This window comes from Psittacula echo, assembly GCF_963264785.1.
Source record: "Psittacula echo genome assembly, chromosome: 15".
Classification (NCBI taxonomy): domain Eukaryota; kingdom Metazoa; phylum Chordata; class Aves; order Psittaciformes; family Psittacidae; genus Psittacula; species Psittacula echo.
The window spans coordinates 1,803,618-1,816,900 of record NC_137751.1 but is presented as its reverse complement, the minus strand read 5'-3'; the positions used below and the strand labels follow the sequence as shown (position 1 = coordinate 1,816,900).

At 48.4% G+C, this 13,283-nt stretch overlaps 1 protein-coding gene across 4 annotated transcripts in view; it reads left to right on the top strand.

Moving 5' to 3' along the window:
- The window catches only part of BCAS3 (BCAS3 microtubule associated cell migration factor), a 363,502-nt gene extending 353,005 nt beyond the window's left edge, over positions 1–10,497 (top strand). For 3 of the 4 annotated variants that reach the window (XM_080629980.1, XM_080629979.1, XM_080629982.1), the window contains one exon: positions 9,649–10,497. In XM_080629980.1, coding sequence (XP_080486106.1) covers positions 9,649–9,797 — 149 coding nt within the window. In that variant the 3' untranslated portion in view covers positions 9,798–10,497. The remainder of the gene's footprint in view (positions 1–9,648) is intronic. The other variant, XM_080629981.1, reaches the window with a different exon arrangement.
- Positions 10,498–13,283: the final 2,786 nt, after the last annotated feature.

The following is a 13,283-nucleotide window of genomic DNA, read 5'->3' as shown; positions in this document are numbered from 1 at the left end:
TTTTCCAATTCTAAAGCCTTGAACTGTTTAGATGAGCAGACAAGGCTGAGTCCGTGGTGACATAACTTCGTGAGTTTCAGTGAAACTCTTCTGATTTGGACCAGCTGAGCATCTGCTGCCCCCAAACTTTTAACTTTTCCTTTGAATCAATCCCAAATTCCAGTCCGCTGTAGCTTCCTCCTCAGCATCAATCTGCACTAGGGAGACAGCCCAGAGCCTCTCAGTAGCTTTCCTCACTGGCCTGAAAGGCCACTTCATGTCAGAAGTACTAGGAGTTGTGCCAGGATTACTTTGCTTTGTAATATTATACTTCTAAAATGAACTCAGCAGTACGTTTGTGTCAGAAGCACACAATGCACATATGCAAGATGCACACAGAGGCACATTCCGAGCACAGAAGTTGTCCTCCCCTGGGGTTGCCTTGTCTTCCTAAGTAAGGGTTATTAAGGAAGCCAGATAACCGAGGTAGCATCGCAAGAAGGGGAAAAAATAGGTCTTAGACATGAAACTGCTGAAGTTCGGAGGGCCAGGGGTGTTTGAAATCCCCCATTCAGCGTACTGGCGAGGGGCTGCCCAGACCCTGAGGTCATCACTGGGTTTGTGGTTTTGATCTTCAGGCAGTTTTTCCTTTCCCAGCTCTTTTGCTGGGACCGTTTGGCAGAGTCCAGGAGAGGACGAGGGACCCGCAGCACTCCCTGGGCGCCCCCGATCATCACACTCCTGTGCAGTGGCTTTGCTGCAGCCACCTTTGAGATAGGACCCCTCAGCCCTGAGATCTCAAGTGGCTCCAGCTCTGGTGGGAAGAGGGATGCGTAGATCCACACGTTGGGTCCTGACTTGCTCTGGATAGAAGCATCGTGGTTTCAAGAATAGGAGCTTTGTCAGGCAAGAGCCAAAGAGTCCAGAGGGTGTAGGACACAGAGCTGGTAGGTGTTGTGAACATGCAGATTACGTTGAATTTCCTTTGTGGAGTTGGAGGCTGACAGAGGGGTCACTGTTGAGCAATCCGAGGCATTCCCATAACCCTGGGAATGAGAGACCAAACCCAGGAATTTTAATACAGTGTTTTCTCTGCAAATACTTTTGGTCTGATATACACAGATGTGCTGCTTGCGTAACTGAAGATACAAGATAATTCTGCCTCAGTACATTAGAAAACTTGTGTACACTCTGGCTTGCACAGGAAAGTGGGTATTACATATAAGGTACATTATAGAAGTTTGTAGTAGCAACATACTGAGACTTTCAAAATGAGGTAAGAGAGAATTCCTTTAAACCCTATTAAATGTATCTGCATATTCCTTTCAAAAACTCTTCTGCAAACCTTGCACAAGGACTCGTAGGCTTACATGGTGTGGGTGGGCTATGGAAATTGTTTTCTATAAGCATTTGACTGCTCCAGCTTTTGAAATTTCACATACTGGCTAAAATTGGCAGCTCATCCTTCTGAAGTGCCATTTAGGTAGGAAAACATCCTAAACCTCTTTACAAAAACACACAGCTCTAGGAAACTTGAGATTATTTTTTAAAAGCACTGGAGTCATTGTGAAAGTGCCTGTCATGAAGAATATTCTCCCTCTAAATGCTAGTCCTTTATCTAGTGCACTTTTAACCTTCCATAAAACGCTCAGAGTCAAGTCTGGCAAGATGCCACAGTCTTGGGTCTCCTATTCCATGGACTCGAGTTGTATGGAGCTTTTCAGGTTCTCTTTTTAAAGGACAAAACAAGCTGCTTTGCTTTTTCTTTTCCTTTCCCTTTTTTTCTTTTTGGTAGACAGAATTGTGTAGAAGTTCAAGCATGGCAACGTTTTGTCCATATCTCAACAATCTCTTCGTGCCTGAAGTAAACCCAGACATTTACGTAAGTTCGCACGTCCTCCCCATTTCATAATGGGGGACATTTCAGTGTTAGTTATTTGGCATCCTAGCACTGAAATAAGGCACTAGAAGTTAAATTTGCTGTCTCAGAGGGGCTCTGATGTTCAGACGGCTCAGTCTTCATTCCCCTGGTTATCTCCTCCTCTTGTACCTCCTCATCTCCTTGCTAGATCCTGCCACCTCTTTTCCAACATGCCAGGTTTCATCTCCAAGTGCATGGCACTAACGAACTCTATGTGGATTCAGCATTAGAGTTATCATAAGATAGTTTGACAGTAACTAATATTTTACATAGGCACTGAATTCTGATTTCAGAGACGTTGCTCAGGCAGCGTTTGCCAGTCTTTTTCACTTTGCAAATTTAATGTAGGTGCTTTTGTGGTGTCTCAACATCTTTCAGGTTGCAGCAGGATGTAATAGTTCTAATACAGGAATTGTTTCTCAGTGATCAGATGCTGTTGTGTTATTTCCTCTTTGGACTAGAGTTTAGTATCCCTTTTTTCACACTGCTGGGTTAAAAGGAAAAAAGGGCAAAAGAGACATTTTTTAGGGGCAGGTCTATCATGGTCACCCGAAGAATCACAGGAAATCAGCCCCACAGCTGCCTGTGTTGGTTGCTGAAGCATGGGGAGAACTGGCACAGGTTAATGGCTTCTGCAGGAGTAGGGCATGGAGCTTGGGGCAGAGAGCACGTTTAATTGACTTTTAAGCATTATCACAATCAGACAAACTTGTAAACACTGAAGTAATATATAAAGCTAGGAACTGACTTTCTGTCTATGCTCCCATCGGAAAGGAGCAATGTTAAACTGCGTTTGCCCAGAAATTTCTTTTCAGCCATCTCAAATTAAAAGGAGCTTGGAAAATTAAGAGCTTTAATGAGTTCTTAGTGCTTTCATTTCACTACAATTTAATATTAACGATTCTTGCTTATCCCAATACCAAATGTATAGGTTTCCCCCCGGGGTGCAGTGCCCCCCTCTGCCCTCAGCACTGGCAAGTCCCTGGTCCAGTGGGGCTGGAGCCAGCTCTGCAGGTCCTTGCCTCAGAGCAGCAACTAAGGGCAGTGGAGATGGATTAATAATTAGAGCTCCCTCGTTAGCCTAATTGCATTTCATTAAAAGAAAAAGGAACACTCAAGAAAAACCTACAACTGCAGTAGCAGCAATGCAGTTTCCAAGCCTTTGTGTTAGGGGCGGTATTTCTGTACCCCGATTTGGTTACAACCTCACATAAGCTTTTGAGCCCTTTTCTGCCTTGGGCTGCCCCGTGCGTGTCCCAGGCAGCGGCACTGGCTCCCGTGAGGACCGGTTGTGATGTTCATAGTAAATGTTCCTGCAGAAATAGAGCCAGAAGTGTCCAGCTGAGTTTGGGATGTTGTCTAAACACCAGAAGACAGAGAGCTTACGTGTAAAAGTGCGTGTTGGCGTACAGGGGAGCGGAAGCTGTGTGTTGGGGGCCGGTGTGAGCTCCTCCGGGGAGCACGTCCCACTCCCCTTGTTGGCAGTGAGTAAAATAAAAATGTTTAACTAATCCATTCACGGGGGAGCGTTGTGTAAATGACAAACAGTTTAAGAGATCCTCGAGACTTCCATTGTGTTCATACAAATTGCCTTTTAGTGTTCGCTTTTTATAGGATCCTTTTGAATGAGAATCCAGATGGCAGAAGCTACATAATCATTATTCATTACAGTTAATAAGTAACACTCGGAAGCCCCAGCAGTCCTGCGAGTCCCCCATGATAGGCATTGTGCAAATGGAAGGGTAAAGAAAATAATCCTTGCTGCAGAACATTTTATGACTTTGGTTAAAGACAAAAGCTGTGAAGGGCCCTTAGGTTTGCATGCCCAGGAGCACAGACCAGGCTGTTGTGCCGAGAGCTCTATCTGCAGGGAGTCTTCTCACTTCTCCTCTGAATGAAGGAAATTAACTTTGATTTTAAAATGAGGCTCTAATTTTGGCCTTTTAGCCATTCATTCAAAAGCTGCTCGTGGCCCGAGAGAGGTGGTTTTAGCAAGCAGCACCTCATTTCTCTTCCACACTGCTGGAAAATGCCCGTCTTGTATCCTAACTTCAGAGAGGGGCAAGCACATTCCGGCAGTCAGCCTCCTTGGCGCATGGCGGAGCCCAGGAAGTTCCCCAAAACAATTGCTGTGAATGACAGAAATGAAATCAAGGAGATTCAAGCTCCGCTGGCCATTACCCCACTTCCTGCATTCCTACTTGTTAATTGTCTAATTCCTAACGAGTCTTCAGGCGTCTGATGGACTTTCTGATGTGCGCTCACTCCGACGCTTCCTCCCCTCCCGTCCCTGGCCTCATCCCTTGCCAGAGACCTTGTTCCTTTAAAAATGCCATCCTTAAAAATCAGAAATACTCAGCCCAGCAAAAGGAAAAGGGAACTTGACATTAGTTGAGCTTGAAAGGCTTGGTGCTGTGAAAAGTGACTGACGTGTGAAAAGAGGCTACAATTAGTTCTTTCCCCGAGCACTCTCCCATTCAGTCCAGGGTCACTCCTTCAGCGAGCTGCGGCTTTGAGGGTAATGCGTTGTGACAGTTTGAGATGATGAAGAATAATTCTTGTATTCAGAGTTGCTGCCGCTTCCCCGCTGCCCTGACACATCAGGCTGCTGTCATTGTATCATTTATCCCGGCTGCGGCTCCGCTGGGCTGTGCGGGAGCCTGGGCAGCCCTTTCCTAGGTAAGAGGAAAGGGTCAGCTCTTCCAGCAAATGATTTTGGAGGATATTTTGAAACTGTACTTAACGGGGGAAAAGCAAACAGAGAGAAAGGAAAAACCATTAGAAGAAATAATGCACTGGAGATGAGATTTTTGAGTAGACATAAAGGAGATACCACGGCTTCAAGTGGACCACTACAGAGAGAGCACGAATAAGAAAGGCAGCATAATTTATGAGTGTTCCGGGCAAAAGAGGGCTATATAGATTTTCTTCAGGCATTGAATTAATGTACCCTATAAAATGGTTTCACATTTAAGCTTGGCAGGGCTTTGTACCTTTCTGGGTTTGATGGGGTCCTTTGACAGTTCCTGGAGCTTTCTGGAATTGAGGGTGCAGCCCTGGTCAGGGGGCAGCACTGCTGTCCCCAGAGCAGCTCCTCCTCCTTCTCTTCCTCCTCCTCTCCACTTTGGCAGCCAGCTCAGGGAGAGCCAAGTGGCTTGGGCAGCAGAACAAGGGACAGAGCCATCAGGCTGTTGGGAATATCATCTGCGCTAATGCTGGTCTGCCGGGAAGCCCACTGCAAGTAATCCCAAGGAGAGAGCACACAGCGTTTGCTTTGCAACACCTTTAATGCCCCGTTGCTCTCTGAGCAGTGTCAGTGTTTCCACAGCCCCTGAGCATGGCCTTGGATGCTGCAGGGCCGCGGGAGGAGGTGGCTGCTCCCCAGGGAAGGCTGGGGACCCAGCCAGGCACTGACCGTGCCACCTGCCCTCCCTGCTCCCAATGGCCACTCCTCCCCACACCAGCAGCAACAAGGATTTGAACTGCTGCTGCCTTCGCCACTGCGGAAAGTGCATGTGCCCTCAAAGTCCCGGTTGCTCTGGGACCCTGGGTGATGGCAGCGGTGCCCATTACTGTTCCCATCAAAAGCACAGGCAGGGCTGCTCCCAGCTCCCCTGAAGTGACTTTCTCCTCATGGCTTCAGCAGATGTTCCTGCTCCTTCATCTCGTCGTTGTTGCTGTTGTTGTTGTTTTCAGGGCAGTCAGGACTTTGTGAGTTGCTTCCTCCAGGGACATGGGCAGGTTTTAGTATTTGCGTTTCCAGTATTAGCATTTATTTGTATTTGTGTTTGTTTTTCACAGGCCTGTGAAAGCCTCAGGGAGCCATTTATGGGGCCAAAATAATGCAAGTGCTGGTCTTCTCACAGTATTTCATTTCCTTGATGGTGGAAATGCTACGAGAAGAGCAGGTCTCATGTTGTTTTGACCCCATAAATAGCTCCCAGAGGCCCCTTTCTTCCTTCTCCCACCCACTCCCCCCCAGATCAAATATTTAGGTTGCTGCAGAGCCTGACTTCTCAACCCTTGGTTATCTTGCTTCAGAAGCAGCAAATTGCAGTTATTACAAAATAGCCAGAGAGTCTATAAGGCCGAATGGGTTTTATATGATGCACAATTTGTTGGCTACTGTACAAGTTCATTAAAGTGTATCATAAGAGGTTGTTTTACTGGTACATTTAAGGAAGTTAATACATCTCGACAGTATATGCATCGGGGAATGCAGATACAATAACCCTCAGACATGCTGGGGCCAAGTCCATTCCTGGCCTAACTCCACCTAAGTAAACGAAATCAGTCGCTGGGCAGACATGTCCTGCTCTGCTGGCGCGGTGCTGAGCCTTGGTCCTTTGCAACAGCTGCTGCTTCAGGCTCTCCTGTCGCTTGTCCCTGTCTTTCCATGGGGGTATCCTGGTTTTTCCTTCTCTTCTGTGTTCTTCAGCAGGTGTGTTCCCAGCACATCGGTGGTCTGACCGGTTATATGGCACGTCTCACTTAGGTCTCGGATGCATTTCACCTCCTTTTCAGCAGTGCTGCAAGCTTGGCTGCTCCTTCCCAGCACAGTGGGAGGGCAGCACGGCCTGCGCCAACCATCTGTAGGGACCTGCCTCTTCTGACACCCAACAGCCCACTGTGTAGTGGCTCCTTCTGCACTCGTTGGGTCTATCCAGGAATCAGGTCTATCAGAAATCATCCCGCAGGAAAGGTGTCCCCATGTGATGGAGCCGTTCGGATCTTGTCTGAGGTTCTCATGAGAACGGCATTGATGTTCCTGTGCATGTGCCTCTGCTGGGTCCAGGCCTGCTGGAAGATCTGGGGGGAGGAATAATAGTTTGCATAGTTTTTATTAAGGAAATAGCTGAGGAAAAAATGGACTTATTTGGAGGGATATAGGAAAATGTGCTGACTGTGGTCCTAGGGGTCAGATGTGCAGCACAGGTAGTCCGTGGTGACCCTGTAATGGCTAATTGCACATCTCGTGTGACCTGGCGTGCACACGAGAGCTGGGCCTGGGCGAGGGCAAGAGCCCAATTTCCTGAGCACAGCAGTGTTTTCTGCTGCAGTGGTCGGGAGGTTTACAGTGCTTTCTTAGGTATCAAAATACATTGCTCGTCTGCCTCGCCATGTAATTAGTTCCAGAGCCGAGTGGGTTCACAACGTAAGGCTGTTTGAGAGCGCCTGGACTCGTTTGCCCAGGGTAATGTGTGAGTTTGCCATCCGCAGTGCTTGGGATGGCAGCTGGGATGTGGGAGCTCCCCTGGTTTTTATCCTGAACCCCTCCAATCCCAAAGCGGGCTCCGTGCAGGCTGGAAAACTTCCTCTCCACTTCATACTGAGGTTTTGCATCTCTTTTACCCTCTCTTCTGTCCCTCCCCGTTGCTAATTGAAAGGGGTCCCCATGCCCCACAGCAGCAAGGGGGGCTCACGGCCCCTGCATTCGAGGGGATGGACCCCAGCCTCCCCAGCCCGTCCGTGCACCCACCGCTCTGCCTCCCCTATGTTCTGTCCATGCTTTTTCCCTGGCTGGCATCAGCCTCTGCAGTGCCACCCCCTGGCAGTCCCCCGCAGAGGTGACAAGTGCTGCCGGCTGCAGAAACCCTGCAGCCCCCGGAAAGGCACCGTGCGAGCCCCAATTCCCCCACATCCCATCCTGGCGGGGTTTCAGCCCTACACAAGTCACCGAAGGACAGGCAGGACACGGCATGGCCAAGGACAGGCAGGAGCTGGCAGGCTCAGCCCTGCGGCCTGAGGGGCAGAAAAGGCCACGCAGGAGCCCCAGGGGAACAAATGCTTTCCCTCTCCCTCCTTTTGCTACGGTTGCTGAAAACACGTTTGCCTGAAAATCAATTACAGCTTAGAAAGAGAGAGCAAAGCCACCCCGTGAGGAGTTCAGGAGCCCCAGCGCTGTTCGGGGGAGCCCCATCCTGCCCAGCCGGGCGATGGCTGCCCAGCGCCCCAGAGCTCTGACGTGGGACGTTTAACCGAAGCCAGCTGTGTGCAAGGGGAGATAAAAGCCTCAAATCAGACAGGATAAGCACAGTATTAGTGTGGGATACGCCACTCATTTCTGATTTAAATTACTGTTTTTACTTCCTGAACTCATGGGAGAGTGAGGATGTGAGGAAAATGAAGAGGTTTAGGCATGGACATTCCTTCACCAAATACTGGCAAGAAACCGTGATTAATACAGCTGATGTCATTAGCATCACTGCTTATAGGGTGGCTGGTTTCCTGCTGATCTGTTTTTCATGTATCCTGGGCAGATTTTCTCCATTGCAAGTTACCTCCACAGTCAAGGATTAAATCCCCTAACCCTCATTTGCTAGGTGTGCATTCTCCTGGCTGCTGTCACTGCAGTGCCCAGGTAGTAAATGGGAGCGGTGTCTGAGGATGCTTTTGGATTTAGTGAAGAACTAACTTCCTGCTTTTGCCATGCACTTTGTGTATAGCCGTGTCCTTATCATGGAGTCCTGTTGTACAAAGTTTGGTGTTGACAAATGGTTAAATATCCTGGCATGAGACAGAGGTGTACGAACAGCGGAGGTGCGGTCATATTTAGCGGAGAGCAAAGGGGCCACCACTCCTCCAGCTCCTGTGTGGCTTCTTTCCATCCCCATCCAAGCAAAAGTCGCAGCTGCAAGGGCAGGAAAAGCTGCCTGTCTCCTCTAGGGGTTGTCCCCCATGCACACATGCACACCACCACAAGACAGTTTTCCCTCTTTCCCCTTTGGCAGCAGAGGAATTTGCCCAAAGCTCCCATTCCCATCCCGTCCCCTCCAGCGCAGGCTGCGCGGAAGCAGGCGGCAGAAGTTGCACTCAGGGCCGCGCATTGCAACTCGCCAGAATATTCCTTGTAGGCTGTCACTGCGTGTCTGGGAGAGGATTCCTGTTGTGTCCGTGGGGCTCTGCCTAATCTCACCGCTGCATGCCGCCGCTGAGTGCTGGCCCGGGGTGATGCTGCCCAGCGGCGCTGCTGCACGCTGCCACTGAGTCAGCTGTTGGGTTCAAGTGGCTCACAGAGAGGCCACAGTTAGAAATGATGCTCTGCACACACAAAAATCCTCGTGTTTCAAGATTAGGGAGCAGTAAAGGCTTTGGGAGGTCAGCAAGGGGAGATGTCTGGATGTGTGTGACCAGGAGAGGGAGAGCCTCAGTCAGGCCTTCTTTCTCTTTTGCTTTGAGGCACAGCTCAGGCACGTAGAAAAGGGGGTATTTTCTCTTTGGCTTGAAAAAGCAGAGTTATTTCTGTCTGTTTGCTCAGGGTAAAGGGCTGTGGAAAGTCCCTGGTGTTCCCAAGATGGAGAATTACAGTGGTTATGCACCGCTGGTACACACCACCAGTAAGTGGTGTTGCTGCCACTCCCCCTTCCCTACCATCCCAGCAGCACTGCTGCAGAGAGGAGACGTTTCATCATCTGCCACCATACCCTTCTCACCCTGCTCAGTTCAGTCATGAGCATCTCCACTGTTAACTCCTGACATGCCGTGAGTGAGCAGCCTCATCCCCAGGAAAGGGGCTGCTCTGCTGGGCGGTGTGTAACTGCAGCTCAACTCTGAACCCAGCAGAGAAGTAGAACCAGGAGCTGGGGTGCCTTTGGTGTGACTCGTCAAATCCCCCTGGAAAGGATGGATGATGAGCACATGTTAGAGCAATGATACAGTGAACAGATTTGTCAGTAAAGCAGCCGCCTAACAGCGCTCCAGGTTTATTTGAAATGCTAACCAGGACCTGCTCTCTCTTCCCATTGCAGAGCTTCAGCGAGAGGGAAGCATAGAGACGCTCAGTAACAGCTCTGGTTCCACCAGTGGCAGTATCCCACGCAACTTCGATGGCTACAGATCACCCCTCCCGACTAACGAAAACCAGCCCCTCAGCCTTTTCCCCACGGGCTTCCCTTAAATGAGCCGAACATCCAAGGAGAGATCCAGACAGGGTAACGAGCCGCTCTCCACCTGAACAATCCCGATGTGTCTGTCACCCACCAGTCCACCGCTGCACTGGATGGTTCTCATTACCCTGGTCAATATTGGTGACTCTTAAACCTTCCTCAAACATACTCACAAAATCTTGACTTTGTGTCCCTGTGCAATATGAAGAGACTCCGTCTTCGATCCTGATAGCTCTGCGGCTTCTTTTTTCACTGTGTTCAGGAAGAGGTTGGTTGAGGAAATATTTCTAAGCCATTTTTGGTCCAGCACATGGTTTCACTACTGTTCTCTGCTTTTTCGTGTTGAGAGATGGAGGAAATCTCCATAACTCAGAGGATCTCTTGCCATTTGCAAAAGTGCCGAGCATTAACAAATGAACTGGAGAGAGTGGAAACTGGAGAACTTTCTGTGGACAGGGTTGATAATGTTATTCCTTCCTCATTGCGTCTCCTTGCTGCCCTCCTTCCCTACTGATGCTCACCCATGCCAGGAGTATTACAAATGGAAATGTTTCTTTTTGTTCTTTGGAAGAATTCCCTCTATTGCTCCGGTTTTATTCTAGTCTTGTATTTTAGAAATGTACTTAATTGACTAACTGCAGTCACAAATTTCTCATATTTGGTTATAAAAGTTGTTCACTGGAACTCAGATATCTGTCCAGAAATGCATGTGTCATTGAATAAATCTAAGTTAAACAAGAAACTGCTTAAATGGCAATGTTCATGGAGTGTTACTGGGCTCGCTGTGGGCTTTGTGTATCTTCCTGGACTGGACAATGTGCGTATTTACTAACTTGAAGGCTTTAATTAAAGCCATCAGTGGGTGTTACGCAGCCAGTCTAGCTTGGTTTTGCGTCTCTGCTTTCTTGTCCCCTTGTGCAAGGACAGGATTTGTAAAAATGAGTGTGCCTTGCACCCACTTAGCACCTCTGAAAATCAGCACCATCTTCTCTGTGTGTCTGGTTCCAGCTCCCTTGTATTGGTTGGGGTCCTGCTTCTTCGTCCCTCTGATTTTGGTGGGATAAGGCCCGGGCACGCTGGAAGCAGAGGCACCCACCTCCATCTGTTGTGTTACAGGATCATATATAAGCAGCTTTGCAGAACCTGCACAACAGCCTGAACCTCTGTACCCTGCTGAACATGCACAGTCAAAACTAGCACTGCATAACTCTGCTGATAAAATAGTCATGGGCTCACACATAGTAACCACATGAATTCCTATATCTCAGCCAACTTGTGTCGAGAAGCAGAGAGTGAGATGGGACTGTCAGCTTATGAAATTTCCTTCCCACTACTTGTTTTTAATAGAAGCCGCTTGAGTCATGGCAATGAGAGGAAACCAGCTAAACCCACAAATCTTTTTGCACTCTTACAGCTTAAACCAGCCACACTGAGTGATGCAGAACCGACCACCCTCTTCCTACTCCATCTCCAAACACCAAATACCAAATTGAGTCTCGGGCTTGATTTTTTTATAACTGTAACGCAGCAGCTCAGGTCTCAGCAGCCTTCTTTTCCTCTCTCTTCAGGCTTGGAAACCACTACTAATAAAAAGTGAGAGTCTGCAGCAATAATTTCAGTTTCTTGCTTGGTTTTCAGTCAGTCCTTTCGCAAGCAAAAAAAAACCTTCTTTGGGATGAAATGAGAGAAGAGTTCGCTCGTAAGTACAGCTCCGGCCCGCTGGCTGTATCTGCTGTAATGCTATGTTCCTTTTGTGTCTGTAAAATAATGGCTTGAAGTAAGGGGCTGAGGGTAGGGCTGGCACCGTGGGCAAATGGGACCGCAGGGTCAAGTCAGTCCACACCAGTCAGGATTTTTAACACAGTTCAAGCCAAGGTCAGCTCCAAAAGTTCAAACAAAATCCAGATTAACACATACAGAAGGGATTGTGTTGTCACCGTGATGCTTGTTTCCTTTCAGGCTTTCCAAGGAGCAACCATAAAGGACAAAGTTCTTGCAAAGGAAGGAAGACCGCTCTTCTCCCTCCTGCCTCGGACAGCTTGGTTGCTGGTTCTTACTGAACACACAAAGTAGGATAGTGCATAACGCAGAGTGGTGTCATTGGAAATGTATTTGTTGTTGGCAGGCATTAAATCACTTTTTATAAGTGCTGCAATATGGCCATGTGGAAATTCCCAGTCTGCAAGAAGCTCCTTTGAATCAGGATGTTTTGTTTAAAGGGGGGGAGGAAAAAAGAAAAATCCTACAATCTGGGACTGTACCAAAATATTTTCAGTCTGGTTCATTGAAAAGAATGTCCTAAATTCCCCACTGTTGATAGCCCCGTAGCCAAACTGTTAAGAAAGCCTCGAGCTTAAAAAACAAGAAAAGGCACTGCTCTGAGGTGGCTAATTTAACTTGATACTTTCACAGATGACCCAGCAGAATAACCGCTGAGTTCCAGCTCTTCAGTGAGCCAGTGAAAACCAAGTGTGTTGCAATGATAACTCTATAGGGTCTCATTCAACACGTCCCCACTGTGTGTGCCTCGCTCTCATGCCCCACCAATGCCCCTGCTTCCAGCTTGCACACAAAAGCCCCCCATTTCAACTGGGTGCCACGTGCTTTCCTGCAACAACACCTTTCCTCCACCCCCACCTCAGCAGCAATACTCTTTTTGGGCACCAGGAGTGAGTATTGCTGCTCCTCAGTGATGTCTACAAGCTGCTCCTAAGGGAGGGTTACTCCTGACCTAATCCAAGCCCCACTTAAAGCAAAACCAGCCCGTGGTCTTCGCAGGATTTCGGACAAGTGTCTCTTATTGTGGTGAGGATAACCCAGGTGAGTTTCTGAAATGATGACTTCTCAAACGCAGTGGCTTGCCAGGGGTCGCAGGCAGCCCAGCAAGAATGTGGTGCCATGATATATAAACCATTGGCTCAAAAGGAGCCCAAAAGACAAGCCGGACTTGCAGGTTTTTAAACTGTTTCCAGTAGTGGTAAGCAGCGGCCTCCTGCTGAGTTCAAAAGGCAAAACATCTCATTTAAAGTGGGGCAGACTGTATATCACTCTGTGCATGAGGTGGAGCTCTTCTATTAAAAGTTCAGTTCAGATTTCATGAATTAGCATGAAATACTGCTTTCTTATCCTACCCTGGTTTCTGTAATAAACACATGTATGTAGCTTGCTTAAAATCAAGGGAGGGAATCGTTTTGCTGGTTGAAAAGAATTGGAAAGTCAAAGGTTCTCCAAATGTGACAGCTTGAAGTTCAAATGAAATCAAATCTCAAGACCAGCCCAGGGCCTGGGCAGAGCCAGCGGGGCTGGTGTTTCCCAGTGCTCTGCAGAGCACGTGAAGCTCGGGCTTTGTTTGCTCTGCCAGCAAAGCCCTGATGATCCCGATAGAGCATGGTGCTGTGTCCAAGCAAAGCCAACAAACCCCATCCCACTGCTCATCCCTCCAAGGGGATAGCTTCTGGCTGTCCTACCCTGAGCAGCGTTAGCCAGCTCAAGAATGA